This window comes from Marmota flaviventris, chromosome 9 (assembly GCF_047511675.1).
Source record: "Marmota flaviventris isolate mMarFla1 chromosome 9, mMarFla1.hap1, whole genome shotgun sequence".
Taxonomy (NCBI): Eukaryota; Metazoa; Chordata; class Mammalia; order Rodentia; family Sciuridae; genus Marmota; species Marmota flaviventris.
In genome coordinates this window covers 89,330,844-89,348,059 of record NC_092506.1, presented here as the reverse complement: position 1 = coordinate 89,348,059, position 17,216 = coordinate 89,330,844, and the positions used below count along the sequence as shown (strand labels likewise).

General features: G+C 32.3%; 1 protein-coding gene across 1 annotated transcript in view; it reads right to left on the bottom strand.

The window, feature by feature from the left end:
• The window catches only part of Dync2h1 (dynein cytoplasmic 2 heavy chain 1), a 377,152-nt gene that overhangs the window by 42,652 nt on the left and 317,284 nt on the right, over window positions 1–17,216 (bottom strand). The window contains exons 84-85 of the mRNA XM_071616653.1: window positions 10,449–10,658; window positions 5,309–5,398 (exon numbers count right to left, since the gene is read on the bottom strand). Coding sequence (XP_071472754.1) covers window positions 5,309–5,398; window positions 10,449–10,658 — 300 coding nt within the window. The remainder of the gene's footprint in view (window positions 1–5,308; window positions 5,399–10,448; window positions 10,659–17,216) is intronic.

Genomic DNA, 17,216 nt, shown 5'->3' with positions numbered 1-17,216 from the left:
GACATACAAGATTTTTCACAACATTTGTTAATAAACAATGTTAAAACAAGATGTAATGAAAGCATCTAACTAGTAAAAAATGGCTACTTTAACCAAGAAAAGCCTTGAAACATGACTTTGCAAGTTAGAGTACCAACATAGCAAACAGTACTAAGGAAGGATCATTGGTTACTTTTTTTTTTTTTTTTACTACAGTAGCTGCTAACATTTGTATGATGTGATGAAGGTTGTGGTGCAAATAGAAACTCAGGAGAAATTCTGACATCTTGAAAGCTAATTATGCTGTAAATTGTCACATTTCTAGAACCAAGACTTATCTTTTGCAAAGAGTACAAATAGCATGTTTTGTAGGATTGCTTCTATAAAACTGTAGATCACTACAGACTACTGTTTAGTATTCCAAATATGCAAGATAGTTGACCATTAAAAGGATTTATTAGTTGATAATGCTATGGAATTATTATCCCAGTATAAAACTTGACTCTTGAAATTTTACAATATGACTGCTATAGTAATAGCTACATTTCAATGGATAAAATTTCATATCTATACTTCAAATTCATTCTATAATGGTGATAATTCAGCTTAAAACCTGGCTGTATATTAACCTTAGATTTCAGGATTTGGGCCAAAATATTTTGATGCCATTCTAATATTGATAAGTTTATTATCTATGTCTTTCACTATATGATTCCTGTTTCCCCACTATTATTTCCAGCACTTAGAACAATGTCAGTAAATATTCACTGAGTGAATGAATGAATGAATATATATGCAATACACACACACACACACACACACTCACAATTCTAGCTGAGTATAATATCTAAAAAGAGGGATGCTAAAGATTTTAGAGCCACACAGTCTTTTTCAGTTTCATTTTTACAAGCCTTCCTATGAATAATTATAATGAATACTTAATGTGTGTAAAACACTATATCAAGGACTATGAGTTACTGAGATAAGTTAGGAAAATTAAGAATATTCTTTTCCAGGAATGTAAGGTATGACAAAATCTTCCAAAATATAGAAGACACCTCAAAAATGAATAAAAAACACTTTGAACATTTTAGATTGTAAGAGCAAATAAGTCCTCAAATGTTAAACCAAAATGTTTATTGAGTAAATTTTGATAGAAGTAAAAAATCTAAAACATATCCTGGATAGTAAAGAATATATCTTAGGGAGATAAATTGTGATGATTGGGAAACATAGACATGTCAGTTTACTTGAGATTAACCCTATAGTTGATTGAAACATTTTTACTCAACAGTTACTTATTGAAAAGTCTCCTAATGTGAATTACATACTTGGATCTCACATTTTAGTGGAGGAATATTAGAAAATTTAAAACATAAATAAGTAAAATACACAGAATACTCAATGGAGATATAGGCCATGGAGAAAACAAAGAAGGCAACGAGGAGAAGAACTGTCAGAGACTATAACTTAAAACAAGATGGTGAGGGAAGGTAAATGCAAAGTTGACATCTGAGCATAGACTTGAAGGAGATAAGGAAGCTTTCTTGTAGGTATCATGGGGGATATCATTCCAAGTAGGAAACTTCAAGAATAAAGGCCCAGTAAGGGAGTGTTACAGATTTGCTCACTGAATAGCAAGGGGACCAGTAAAAAGGAACTGCAAATGAGATAAAAAAAACTAGGAGAGGAAATTAGAGGGGATGGGCCTTATTTTAAATAAGGATTTTGATACTCTGAATGAGATGACTAATTATGGGGATAGTTTCAGGAAAGGAATGGTATAATATGGCTTATAATTCAACCAGAACATTTGAGACTACTGACGTAAGAACCAATCAGTTGAATTTTGTGCAAGGTGAGAAACATGGGTTCAATTTCATTTTGCAACATATGGATTTCCAGTTTTCCCAGCACCATTTGTTGAAGAGGCTATCTTATCTCCAATGTATGCTTTTGGTGGCTTTGTCTAGTATGAGATAACTATTTATGTGGGTTTGTCTCTGTTTTCTATTCTGTACCATTGGTCTACATGTCTGTTTTGGTGCCAATACTATGCCATTTTTGTTAGTATAGCTCTGTAGAATAGTTTAAGGTCTGGTAATTGTGATGTCTCTTGCTTCACTTTTCTTGCTAAGGATTGCTTTGGCTATTCTGGATCTCTTATTTTTCCAAATGAATTTCATGATTGATTTTTCTATTTCTATGAAGAATGTCATTGGGATTTTAATAGGGATTGCATTAAATCTGTATAGAACTTTTGGTAGTATGGCCATTTTGACAATGTTAATTTTGTCCAAGAGCATGAGAGATCTTTTCATGTTTTAAGGGCTTTTTCAATTTCTTTTTCAGAGTTCTGTAATTTTCCTTGTAGAGGTCTTTCACCTCTTTTGTTAGATTGACTCCCAAATATTTTATTTTATTTTTTTTTGAGGCTATTGTGAGTAGGACAGTTTTCCTAATTTCTCTTTCAGTAGATTCATTGCTGATATATAGGAATGCAATTGAGTGGACTAGACAGAGGGGAGTGGGCATAGGGGTAGGAATGATAGTAAAATGCATCAGACATTATTACCCTATATGCATACATGATTACATGACCTGTGTAACTCTACATCATGTAAAACCAGTCAAATGAGAAGTTACACTCCATTTATGCATGATGTGTCAAAATGCATTCTACTGTCAGGTATAACTAATTAGAAATAATATAAAAAAATCCTAATGTGACTTCCTTCTTTAAAATACTACAATGGGTATCTTTTTCCTATAGGATCAAATATAATTTAATATAGCAGCATGACTTATCCTTTACTATTCTCTAGCCTAATCACTGAACACCCCCCCTCCTTCTTTACTCTGCTTTTTTGGTTTCTTGAAACCACAAGGCTTACTCTTGACTATGACTTTCCTTCTATCTGCCACATTCTTCCTTCTGTTCACCTGAGTTGTTCCTACAAAGTTCTCACCTGAAGCATCACTTCCTTGAATCTCTTTAGGTTAAGCACTATGGCTCTTTGTTCCCAGAGTACTGACTTCCCTACTCTGTTGTTTATTCAATGCTACCTTTTCTGATAAGCTATAAGGATAGCTTCTTTGGGACAAGATATATATGTCTATCATGTTTACCCCTTGACATCATCAGTTTCATAGTGTTTGGCATCAGAAAAGCATTAATCACATTTATAAATTTTTTAGATGCCAAAGTGGATGAATGTGAGAAATATAAAAAATTTGAGGCAGAAAAATATATTTTCAGTAATCATTATATCTAACATTTCACATGGCCTAGCATATAGTGCCAGTTTATTTTTTTTTTTTTTTGCCTGAGTGAAGGAATGCCATTCTTGACCCTTGTTGGCCTTAGCTTATTTACATAAAATCTCTATAATAAACTAGCACTACATATAATATTTTCAGTTGCTTGTTCTCTTCATACTGGTGTTCTATGCCAAATTGCAAGGTTTTGAGGTCTTAAATTTTGCATGGACCTGGGCTCAAGCTGCTATGTATTTATTTATATTCAATGTGTTCATACACTTTTATAAGAAGCCACAGCTGCCAATTTCAAAGAACCTTGCAAATAGTATCTCTTATTCTCCCTGCCATACCACCATAACATGTACCCACCCTTTTCAACTAGGGAGCTACATTGTTCTCTAACCATCACAAGCTGCTCTGGATATTTTTCTGTGAAATAGAGAAGGCATAAGTGAAAACAATAGAATCAACAGGTCATTGAAAGATGGAATGAAAATCCCAAACAATAAAGGTCACTTTGGGGAGATGGACATTTTTCTACATTTACAAATGAAAACAAGTTTAGCCCAGAAAAACAAAATATCCCAAAGAGATGATGAAAGTGAGAAATATTACCTATTCCCTGATTGGAAAGATGGGTAAACTATGATAAAGCCTGAAACTTCTTGAAAATTTATTATTACAAGATTAAATGCCTATAAAGCTTTCAATAAAAATAAAGAGGAAAAGTGTTCAGATTTTGTGGCCAGTCTTCAATATACTTACTTTAAATAGTTGTGCCAATTACAATAATTCATGTAAAACTGCTTTAAAGGATATTAACTTCAGTATTAACAATATAAGACAACAAAATTGAGTGTACTTACATACATAGTATAATATGAGCCACTATTTTTAGCAAATAAAAGAAACACAAGTTCTTTATGAAAATAATCTAAAGCAAATAACACTGAGAAATATATGAATTTATCACAACCATGCCATTATAACATACAAAGAACTTCAGAGCATTCCGATATTTTTCTAAAATGACAGTATTTGTCCTTCCCTCTTCCCCTTCTCCATCCTTTATTCCTTCCATTCTTCCAGCATTGATAGAGTATTTCCAGGTACATACTCAGCAGACAGAAAGAGGGAAAGGCACTGCATGATTCTTCTCTACCTGATAATTTTCATTTTCTACTCTATTACTTTTTCTCCAATAATCCTACAGCCTAGAGAACAGAAAGCAAACAAACATTTTGAATGCATCCTCATGTCTTCAAATGAGTCCTACTTGTAGGCTGGCAAACTGAATGAAAAGACTTGGAAAGATGAAAAAAGAGAAGAACAAGGAAAGACCCTCTGGAAGTTTTCTAAAGAGATAAGGAATCACCTACATTGAGTCTTCAATAGCAGGTCAACTTCTAATATAAACATGAACAAAGATGAGGAGTGTAACACTGAACAAATTTGTAGATGGGAGAGAAGGGTAGGAATTTTTAAGCACTCATACCCCACAGCTTGAATTTTCTCTAAAATCAAGTCTGTGACAAAATGGAATCTTAAGGAAAGTAGTAAAGTTTAAAACATTATAATGGAATATGGAAGCAATGCTCAGGGCCCATCTAATACATTTCACATCTAAACATTTCTCATCTCCCATGCCACTAGCAGAGATTAGCAGTCTGTATATGAACAGAGACTGCCCCAAGTTCAAAGATTTCCAGAAAGGATGAAGAGGGAAGAAAAGTGAGTTAGGACACTGGAAAGGTGGGAAGAGAATGGTTAAAGTTATATACCGTGCATTCCAGGATCAGGAAAGAGCGTGATGAAGTAGAATACTATCCATGAAGTGACTGAAAAGCCTAGTGCAAGAGTGAAATATGCTTGTTACCAAAGAATGATATGTTTATATCAGAGGATTCAAACCAGGCTCAATAGAAAGTAATAAAAATGGCAGAATATGAAAATATATGATAGTTTATATACAAAATCATGTCAGTCTCATAGTTATTAGCAAAAAGATTGTATAATACAATGGCCATACACTCATGCAATTATTAATTACTAAATAATTTAGTCTTACCTGTATTGCAAGGGCACGAGCTACAAGACCTCTAAGGTACTGTAAGGGATCTTCTGGGCCTTCCCACTTGTTCTGCCATATGAGGGGACACTGGAATTTAAAAGGGGCCAAAATTAACTTTATGTATATTACATATAAAAGACCTTCAACATTACTGTGATGGGGATAAAATCTGACATAATTCACATTATACATATCATGATTCCTTCTTATTAATATTTCTGTTTTCCTTGATTTCATTAAAATAGAATGACATAGAATAAGTTAATACATTTCCTTAAAAGGAGAATTCTTAAGGAAAATTTCTTCAAAAAATAAAATTCTTAAAATCATTTTCCTGAAGTGTGATAATAACAGAGAAAGCATCACCCCAAAATACTGTGATTATATAGTTGAGAAACTACTCCTATCTAGAATATATCAACAATGAAAATTATATAATAACCAGACTTAGAGTAGAAAGGGGCCTTAGAAAACATCTAGTCTCATTGGAGGAGTGAAATAAACCTTCTAAAATATATGGTAGATTAAGGTCACAATTATGCTTTGAATTTAAAATAGTTGTGATTATAAATCAAGAACCTAAATCCCTTAATGCCTGTATTGAGACTTGAGATTTAAGTTCCTCTCCTCGAATACTGGCCCAGTAACTAGTTGGAAGTGATGCTGTGCTAATTTCCAGGTCTAAGCTATAAGAAACTGTTGCTTATATTTCTTGTCTTTTGAAACTCAGTCATTTTTCATCTAAATGTTCTTGGACAGGCTCACATGTATAGCAATAAAGGCTCCCAGCTCTGAACCAGTGAAGACTTACCAGCCATATCAGTGACTGTGTGAACGAGACAAGTTTTCTCTCTAAAACCCTACCCAGATTTCAGATTTTTAAGCTAAAAATAAACATTTAAAATGAAATGGTTTTAAAATAAGATTTGGTAAATTTGTTCTGCAGTAAGACTTACCTGATAAATTTTGATACCTAAAAGTAGAATGCTACCTTAACAAAAACCTATGGCTTTACAACTGGGTGGTGGGTTGAACTGGAAGGACATTTAGAAGAGTATAAGTGAAAACAGAGAATGTTTGTGGAAACCCAAGGGACTTTGTAGACTTAAAAGGAGGAAGAATCTAAGATAAGAGTATCATAAAGACTACTAGGATACACTTTGCAGAGCCTCTGTTAAACAATAAGACTTCAATGAATCTTAAAGGTGCTGTTCCATAACTGTCACCTTGATCTAGGCCTTTCCAGCCTCGAGACTGAAAAATAAATTTTTGTTGTTTGAGCCTCCTGTTTCATGATTCTTTGGTACATAAGTACAAATTAAGACAGTATTTGTCTTTAAAATACAGACAATTCATAGCATCTTTAGCTTAGTATATGTATAAACCTGAACACATTAAAAATGCTTATAATGAAGATTAGCTTTGGAGAGAAAGATAAGTTTTATCATCAAACATTCAGAAAGTAAGATGATAATCTGTAAATTGTATTTCATGTAATGAAATCTAATAAAAATATATTGAATGTCTATATGTGTAATATATCAATGTCAATAATGAATCTCTAAGCTTTTACTTTCCTGGAGAGTTTAAAATTTTGTGGATTATTTCTATATTACATTCATTTAGGCCAATATCATTTGCCATTCTTTAATGTAGATATGAACATACGTAGACACATTGTGGTCACAATAATTTATATAAATTTATCAATCTTAATGAATGTGCATCAAGAGCAGTAGTAAATGGGCTGAAGGTTTACATTAAAATTTGATCTATAAACATTATAAAACTAACAATAATTTCCATAATTTACCACACTGTTAAATGAGTCATAACAATAAAACAAATTCAACACACTATGAATTTAATAGAATTTAGGTAATTGTGATTATTAATGCAAGGCATTTTGCTTCAACAGTAATTGTTCATCACAGCATATGTGAATACTAATATAAATCAGAACTTGAACAATTACTGAGCTAGTCTCAGTAATTTCTGGCATTAACACAACAAATCAATAAACTGTCTCAGGTGAAAAAAAAAAAACTTGAGGTCAAATCCATTAGTTTGCTTTATCTTTGATAGTATTAGCCGGCTATTCATCGAAACACAAACTAGATACCAAGCATGTGCACTCATGTTTAAACATCTTGCTATGTGCATCCAAGCTACATAAAAAGTTGACAAACAATTCCCAATTATACATTCATTTGAATCTCTAGTATTTAGACTTGTGTAAACTTAAAATCCCAAACTGACAATATGTTCACCTCAAAAGTCTCCTGATTTCCTTTTTAATCCACCTGCACACACACTCTGAAACCTCTGCTATAAAGCAGACCCTAGCACAGAAAGATGTTAGCTCTTACTCCTCCTGAAATTATATAATAAAACTATGTATATGCATATTTTAAAACTGCATCCATTTCAATTTTTAAAGTGATCCAAAAAGTTAAAATCCAGTCGTTTTTTGTTTTTTTTTAAATTTAGGAGACACTAGAATTTTGCTCTACTATTGAAGGATCCCCTGGTTTAAAAAGATAAAAAGCCATGTAGTATTACCAACAAGTATGATTAGGAAAGTTGAAATGTGTAGCCAATATATATGTTGACTTTACTTGCCTTTTTGGTGAGAAGAGGGATACTGAAGAATGAACCCAGAGGCACTTTACCACTGAGCCACATCCTCAGGCTTTTTAAAAATTTTAAATTTTGAGTCAGAGTCTCATGAAGTTGCTTAGGGCCTCACTTAGTTGCTGAGGCTGACCTAAACTTGTGACCCTCCAGCCTCAGCCTCTGGAGTTGCACATATTGCCTTTAAAAAGAATTCAATTAATGTTGTAAGAACTGCAATACAACCTTTTAATATCTACAAATGGTAAGTTACCATTGCACTTACCTTAAAACCCATGTTCTACCATATAAAAGAAAACAGTATTTTACAATGTCTTCATTAATTATAAGTTATTGTTTCTTCATTTAAAAAATAGATTAGGCATAACCCCAGAAATTATCAAAGGAATAAAAGAATCATAATTCTTTCTAGAAAAATTCCTTTGTCAATCATGCCAGGTACATTAAAGAAAATGTCAATTAATGATCTATTTCCTAAATAACTTGAAATCATATCACATAATACAGAAGCTGTCACATTCAAATGTAACAAAAAATTAAATTTTTATTCTGAAATAGGTTAGTACTGAATTCTCAATTTCATTAAAACTCATTAGAAAGTAAACAAAGTATTTTACTCACCTTGTCTTTGTGAAAGTCAGTCTACTCTCATTTGAGTTTTAGTAAACATCTTAAACTATTTCTATAAATACTATTATGATACAGTTTAAATATCTTTGCAAAATGAACTTTTCATCATTTGAAAGGCTTTTAACAAATTCATTCTCACAAAAATGATAAAATTATATCAAAGGGAGTATTATGTTTGAAGGCTGTATTTATTCCTGTGTAATATAGAAGGTGATAAATGACATATTAAAATTATCCACATCTTATATAAACACATTTTAATTAGGAAATAAGCCATCTGATTCTATTGTTATTGCCTATTGCTAAGCCAAATTAGAAAATATTTAGAAGATCTTAATGGTTCAGGGAAAAGGGAAAAAATAAATAAAATTTTATGACCCCTTTGTAAAATATTTTGGTCTTAAGAAAGGATTTTCATATAATTAAGCCCCTTTAGTTCTTTGTCTTTCAGAAGGATCTAATCTAAGCCATATTATATTTGATTCATAGAAAATGATTTAAAGTTATTATTTTCTTTCAGGTATTTATGCCAAAGTTTACCCAGATGTTAACAGTAGAAGTAAAATAAGAAACCAAAGTTGGCAATTACATTTTATATTATTTTATTATTTATATCACATAAAATCTCTTGAAATACCATGGTTCCAGGCTGTAACTATTTCTTACTGAAAGTGATGTACAAAGTATCCCAACTTCCATAAACTGAAATACTTCATGAGTTGTTCTGTTTATAATGAAATTCTCCAAATTAATAAAAACAACTATTTTAAAAGTGTGTTTGCTATGAGCCAAGTACTTTACCCATATTTAACTATCAAAAGAATCACATGAAGTAGGTACCATTATTATCCTTATTTTACAAGCGAGAAAAACAGTTTGGAGATGTTCACAGAACCGCCCTAAGGTTACATACCTACTAATTTGTAGACACATTCTGGAGGCCACATACTTAGCTATTTTGCTATACTGTATTATTTCTACATAAAATATCCATGAGAGAGAATAGAAGAGTGTTGAATGTCTTCTTAATGGTAGAGAGATGTAGGAAATTATAGATAGGCTACATTTTTATATTAAAATAGATAGGACATTTAGACAGACTACTACAAGTTTCCTTATATTGAGTATACACAGCAGAAAAGAAAAACTTTTGATTGCCCTACTGAAATCTTTTCTAGACTCCAAGTGCTGTAAAATTCATATTCTCCAAATGGCTAAAAATCAGTCTACAAACACCCTTCCAAATTTTTTGTCTCTTCAATTAATCTGAACTGCGTGATTTTTACTATCATTTAAAGGGAACTAATTATTTAGTAGAAGTGTTTATTTCTTCTGCTGCTGCTGAACATATCCTGATTTTTTACTGGATAGCTATATCTCACTTAATCTCAGTATATGTGTTACAGATGAAACCATCCCCACCTCCAGGAATAGGTATTTGTTGGTTGAACCCCTACACAAATGAAAGTTTTGCATGTCCTGCCCACAGAATTAGTATGGAAAAAGGAACAACATTCAAACTGGTTTGGATCAAAGTATATCCCAAGATTTTTGCTCGAGTTACCAAGAAAAAGATGTTCTCTCTGTTGGTAGTGTATCACAATATATAGAGAGGACTTGCTCCAAAGTGAAATTAACATAGATTTCATTACATATACAGAAGAGATAGATAGCATAAACTGAGATCCTTAATGACAATTTTAAGCTCCATCAAGCTGATTTAATGCTAACTACCACTAAGACTCTATCTGAGCCAATAAACTTCCACATGACTTCAACCATTTTGACTTCAGTTGTCTGTTATTAACCACAAGAATCCAACAAATAAAGACCTACTTAAATAATGAAATAAAAACATACAGTATTGGCTTACCTTTTGGTTTAATAAAGCACTTGCCAATTTTTGGACTTCTGAACTTAATAAGGTAGTTCCTCTGATGACTTTGCTGAGGGCAGCAAGAGACTGATGCACACTTTGTACTAAACGAATGGCATTATATTGTTCTAGAAGGATGAATGATAATATTGGAGATCCTTGCCGATCATTAGGAGGAGACACTTTCTGATGAATCAGATTTGAATTCTAAAAGAAAAATGTCATTTACTGAAAAGTAGCACAAACCACTGATATAGTAAAACATTTAAAAAGTTATTATAACCTTTTATTGTTCTGTTGTAAAACTGTTTTAAAATACTGTTGCTTTATGAATGGGCAAATTTATTAAGACTACAAAAAGGAATTTTGGAGTTTACCAACATTTAAAGTGGCATATGGGGTGAGAATGGTAAAAGGGAAACCACAATGAGAAGCAGGAGTCAGTAACAATAGGAAGATAGTAGAAGAAACAGGACCCTATAAGCCAACATGCAGAGCAGGAAAGTTACACTCCATCACCCAAAAGAGAACAGAAAAAGAATCATGGTTTAAATACAAAATGCAAACAGATGTTTTAATCTGAATGCTACTTATACATGCAGCAGAAAACTACACTAAACATCTTGTGGTCAAGACCAGTCAGTATAGTATCTTCATGTTTCTTTTTTATATCTGTACTTTAACAGAGGGAAATGTGTGATGTGGTATATTGAAATTTGGGAGTTTCTCAAAAAATTTTTTGACATTTTTAAAATTTGTACTTTTAGATATATACGACAGTATATTTTGACATGTTAATCATAATGGAGTATAACTTATTCTAATTAGCATCCCATTCTTGTGGTAAGTTTCTCAGATTTTTAAGAAAAACTCAAGGCTATTTTAAAATAGCTTAAATGATTCTATGATTATTTTTAAAATTAAAAAAAACCTTTCAGTAGCTTTCTTTTTAAAATATTTTTTAAATTGTCAATGAAGATCTATTTTATTTATTGATATGTGGTGCTGAGAATCAAACCCAGAGCCTCACACGTGCTATGCAAGTGGTCTGCCACTGAGCCACAATCCCAGCCCCCTTTCATAGTTTTCTTAAAGTGTAAGAGATAACTGTGAAGTCCTGTTCTCTAACCTGATGTTATCCTAGTTTTCTCTATATAGTCTTACAATCCTAGTCAAAATCCTTTCTCTTTGTTTAACTGGTTGCCATATCCACATGGTCTGCAATAGCACTGTCCCTATTTTATCCATTTAGCATAATAAATAATTTACTAATGTAATAGTGATTATTGTCATTAAATAAATTGTATTAGCATAAAATCAGACCTGAAATCAAATTTAGGATATGGGCTTAAATGTGCTATTTTTATTTCAATTACTCTATAAAAATATTAATATTATTGAAATTTTGATTTCACACACATAGTGTACATACATGTATATAAATAACTACAAAGTCGACTGAGTTCAAAGGGAAAAAAGTATCATATTATCAAAAATTGAATAGAATTAACTTTGGATGACAGCATTAAATAAATAATACTTACACATTTCCAACCTTAATCAACTAGAACAAAATTTGGGCTATAGACCTTCTGGAATTCTTAACATTAAGAGACTTCCTAGAAATGTATGATATTTGGTCTTTAAACATTCATCAATATTAGCAAGCAAATGAGCAAATTATTTAGAGTTTGGATTTTATTGCTATTCTATTAGGTTTGATAATGACAAACATGCATCATTTAAATCAAGAATACCCAAACTTACAACATTCAAGTTAGATTCCATTTATCTATCATCCAAGCAAATAGAAAGCATGATGTACTAAACTTTTTAAAATTTTGATTTAAAAGAGTAACTATCAATAATTACTAAAATTCAACTTGCCAAGTAAATGTAAAATGTACATGGGATATCAAAAACAAAAAAAATATGTAAAATATTGCATACTTTTTATATGAATGTTGAAATACTAATATTTTGGATATATCATGTGAAATAAAATATATTAATCAAATCAATATCATCTGTTTCTACATTTTAAGTGTGGGTCCTAGAAAATTTAAAATTGCATACTAAGGAAAGAAGATGGCAATTAGAGAAAGGGTGCAAATCCCAGTAGCTCCTCAGCACCAGACTTATAAAACGGGAAGATGGCTTCTCAGTCAGGTGGGTAACTAGGGGAACTCACTGAAAATTAATAGCGAACTGTATTAAAACAAAACCCCCAAAATTATAGAGATAAGTCAGAAACTTGAATATAAGAAATAATACATCAGAGAAGCACCAGCAGAGTGGAAAGGGGGGAGGGGGAGTTGAGCAGTGCACATAAAGGAGATGATGTGACAAAGAAATGAAAAAATAAAGAATTGACTTGGGGTAACCTGTGGATTAGTGAGGAAGGCTGATTTTAATAGTCAGTAGAGGAAGCAAATCAGTGAAAGCAAATCCAAGAATAACTCCCTGGGAGGGAAAGCCTTCTAGGCTTGAAAAATGGCCAGTGCTTACTTGGGAAGGCTGGGTTGGGTGCTCCCCATCACTGGGGAAAGTTTCTGCTTGCCCTATGGGAAAAAGTATCCACTAGCTGCACTTGCAATACCAGAGAAAGGAGCCCCCAGTGCACTCCCTATAAAACTGTCCTCCCCCCTCCTACCAATGGGAGACAGGAGATCAGGAACCCCAGCAACTAACCAAAAAAACTTCTAGGAAGGCATGTGAACCAGAGAGATTAAAATAGGCACAAAGAAAATTTTGCATGAACCATTCAGGCTCTGAATCCCAAGAGAAAAAGGTCCCATTGTTGGTGAGAAAGCTACCATTGTTGCTGGTGCTAGAGCAGCTATACAGGAACATCTGTGATCCAAGGCCAATACTTGGTATTTCATATTCATAGCAGAGAAGCTGAAACTTGTAAAAGTTTTGTTCCTATGCCTAACATTGGATTTTACCAGAGACCCTAGAGATCAGACATCCTGCAGAGGCTGGCATCTCCCCTGCAATAGTGCGTGTGGATGGACTCTTTAACAGTCACCCAGAGTTCCAAAGTTTGGTCTAGATTAAACCCCAATTACTGGAATTTCCATTTTAGAACTCTGCAACACCTGCACCTCAGTAATACACAATTTAGCAGTACCTAAACTGTGCTAGCCTACCGTGCATGAGGGGACTGGAAGCTGAGATACTGCGACCAGGTATGTCTGCTAGCCACAAAACCTGGCAGCTAAGCAAGAACAACAAAGGCATTGGACCTCTGGGTTACAAAGCCAAAAACAAATACAAAGAATGAAAATCCATCTTTGCCAATAGTTTTGACCACCTCTTCATACCCTATTATTTAATCTATTTATTTTGGTACATTTAAACTTTTTTTTTTAATAGCCAAGGCAATTCTTAACAAGAAAAGTGATGCAGGAGACATCACAATACCTGATCTCAAATTACACTACAGAGCTATAGTTGCAAAAACAGTATGGTATTTCCAACAAAATAGACATGAAGAACAAAGGAATAGAATAAGACACAGACAAACCCACATACATATAACCATCTAATACTTGACAAGGATGCCAAAAATATATGTTAGAGAAAAGATATCCAGTTTTCCTACCCCTATTAGTTAAAAAGGCTATATGTAGTAGAATGAAGTTCGATTCCTATCTTTCACACTATACAAAAATCAAATCGAATGGGTTAAAGAATCAGAAATTAGACCAGAAACTTTGCAACTGGTAGAAGAAAACAGTGTCAATATTCCATCATAAAGGTGCAAGTACCAACTTTCTCGACAAGAATCAATAAGTGAAATGCCATAAAATTAAAAAGTTTCTGTACAACAAAGGATAACAAAGGAAATGATTAAAGCATGAAGCCTACAAAATGAGAGAAAATCTAAAATCAATATATTATAGTAATACAGCTGCTACACTGTTTATAGCAGTTCAATTCACAATAGCTAAATTATGGAATCAACCCATATGCCCATCAATAGATGAATGAATCCAGAAAATGGTATATATACATAATGGAGATTTCCTCAGTCATAAAGAAGAATTAAATAATGGCATTTGCTGGCAAGCTGATGGGAATGGATAAAAATCATGCTAACAAAAAAAGCCAGACTCAGAAAAATAAAGGGTTAAGTGTTTTCTTTCATGTGTGGAAGCTAGAGCAAAATAAGGGAAAGAAGAAGGTGGAGAAATGGAAAAAAACATCATAAGGATCAAGGGAAGATCAATGGAGAAGGTGAACAAGAGGGAGGAAAGAAGGGAAAGAAATACGGAAGCAATCTAACAAAATCATGATATATACATGAATAAATGTACCAAAGGGAATTTCACCTTTATATATATGTAGACAGTATCAATCAAAAGTAAATGAAGAAGTGAAAGGAAGATCAGTGGAGGAAGGAGAAATTGAGAGGGAGGAGGAGAGGAAAAGGCAGGAATGGGGATTGAATCAAATTCCTTGTAGGTATAAATGTTGTCAAAAGAAACCCAAATATATATAAATATAATGCTTTAATTAAAAATTGCATATATAGCTCTCATTTGTGCTACATATTATGCTTCTACTGAACAGTATCCATCTAGAGGTTATCAAATAAAATGCTGTAAGTCTAGCAATAATAATAAGAAAAAGAACATATAGTAGAGTCTAAATAATTATTCATTAGTGAAAGATTAAAAAACTAGAGAAAAATAAATGGTAAAGAAAACTGCAATAAATTAGAGAGTGGGAAAAGTATAGCAGAAAACAGCAAAGTATATTGTGATATGCACTATAACATAATCCATTTCCCACAAGACTTCACAAAACTTTAAAAAAATTAATGTAAAATAATTCAAATTCTAAAAATATAGATAATCCATACATTCTCAAAGGATGAAGAATATTCATGACATGTTGGATTATTACATAGTCTTAAAAATAAATTCAAATCAAGTAATATTTACAATTCAAATATAGCTACAATTACCAAATGAGCACCACAGTTTGTGACACCTGTGCAAGTGTCTTGTAGCAAGCAAGGATATTCTCATACCTCTTCATCTGTGTAAGCAATAAAACCCCCTATTTTGCCTCAGCCACTTTGACCTGGGTTTCCCAATCACTTGCAATACCAACAGTCCTAATTAGTAATCAGTCCAAAGAAAGGAAAAAAAGAATAAACACAAAATGTGTGTTAATATAAACTAATCCAAATTTATATAAATTGACTTAATGTTCTAGTTAAAAATTGAGCAAAATCCAAGAAAGTTGAGGATAAAATATAAGTAAAGATATATCTAGAAAATAATAACTTAAAAGCTGACAGATTTATTAAGATCAGAAAATACAAAAATCATAAGAGCTAAATAGAATCACTTTATAATGAATATTCAAAGCCAGCTTGAAGAAAGATAGAGAAAACTTTTTTTTTTCTTTTTTGGTCTGCAAACACCATTTTCAGAGAACTTAAGGGTGAGGAGAACTTTTATAAGAGGGAGCAAAGTGGGACAAAAGGCAGGAAAATGGCATCTGCAGATTTAAATATCCAGAGAACCTGTCAAGATCAACTCCTTTGGTGTCTGTCTTCAGCAGAAGGAAGTTTTTATTCACAGTATAAGGAAGTTTATATCTGTTTTAAATCCTGCATAAAAAAAAAAGTTATCAGGAAGTTGCCCTCAATTTCTGAGGAAGACAGTTTGTTTTATTAGGAATTTGTATAAAACTTTGATGGTCAAAAAACCATCAAATAAGTGTAAAGTTTTGAAAATAATATTTTAAAAACTTCATTTTAGGAACAATTTGAGTGTAACAGTCAAGAAGAGTAAAATACACATTCTTTTCAAACACAGTATAAAACAGTTTGAAAAATGATGACATAAAGCAAGTTTCAAATCTTGAAATATCAATGTCTTAAGACCCTTTCTTCCAATTACTATGGATTAAAGTTAAAATCTATAAGGTAGTCAGGAAAGAGAGAATGATTTAAAAATATGTCATATAAAATATCATAGTGGAATTGATAAAATATTTAAAACTGAATAGCTATGAACATATACATATCAAAACTTGTGGGATACATTTAAAATGGAACTCAGTAACAGAGTCATCAGTATTTAAGGGAAAAAAATAAGGAAGAATTACAAAATTAAACCCCCATACCAAGAGGCAGAATATTAGAACAAAAAGAACAAAATATGAACAATATGTACAAATAAAAAGGCATATCCTATTTTGAGGTCTTTCTCTCTGATTACCTCAGACAGTTCATTTTGTTCTTCTAGTTCTAGGGCAGGTAGTTGCTTCATGAAAACATCAGCTACTCCTGTTTAGTTTCTGGTTTTCAGCTCTCCAACACTTTTGTGAACAATTCCCTATATTAAATTATCTGTTAAAATAATTGGTATTCTTTCTGCTTTGCTAACAAACTCCACAGGTAAAAAGTGAGTCATTTAAAATTACTTCTTTGGGGATGGGGAGCATAAAAAGCTTTCCTAAGTACTAAATCACCAGGGAAATTTTTCACCTAGGACTTACTGAAACAATTATTTAATTTATGGAGTTTCAGATGTTTTGGGAATGCATAAAGAAACCTCTAAGCACAACTGAATAATGCTTTTATCCAAAGAAGGTATACAAAAATATAGTATTATATATCATGATTTGCCTCAACTTCGGGGGAAAAAAAAGAAAAAGAAAATTGAACAAGATGAAGAGGAAGAAATGATCAATTTTAAAGATATTCTTAGTTTAAGAAAATAAGAAATTACCACTCCTGTT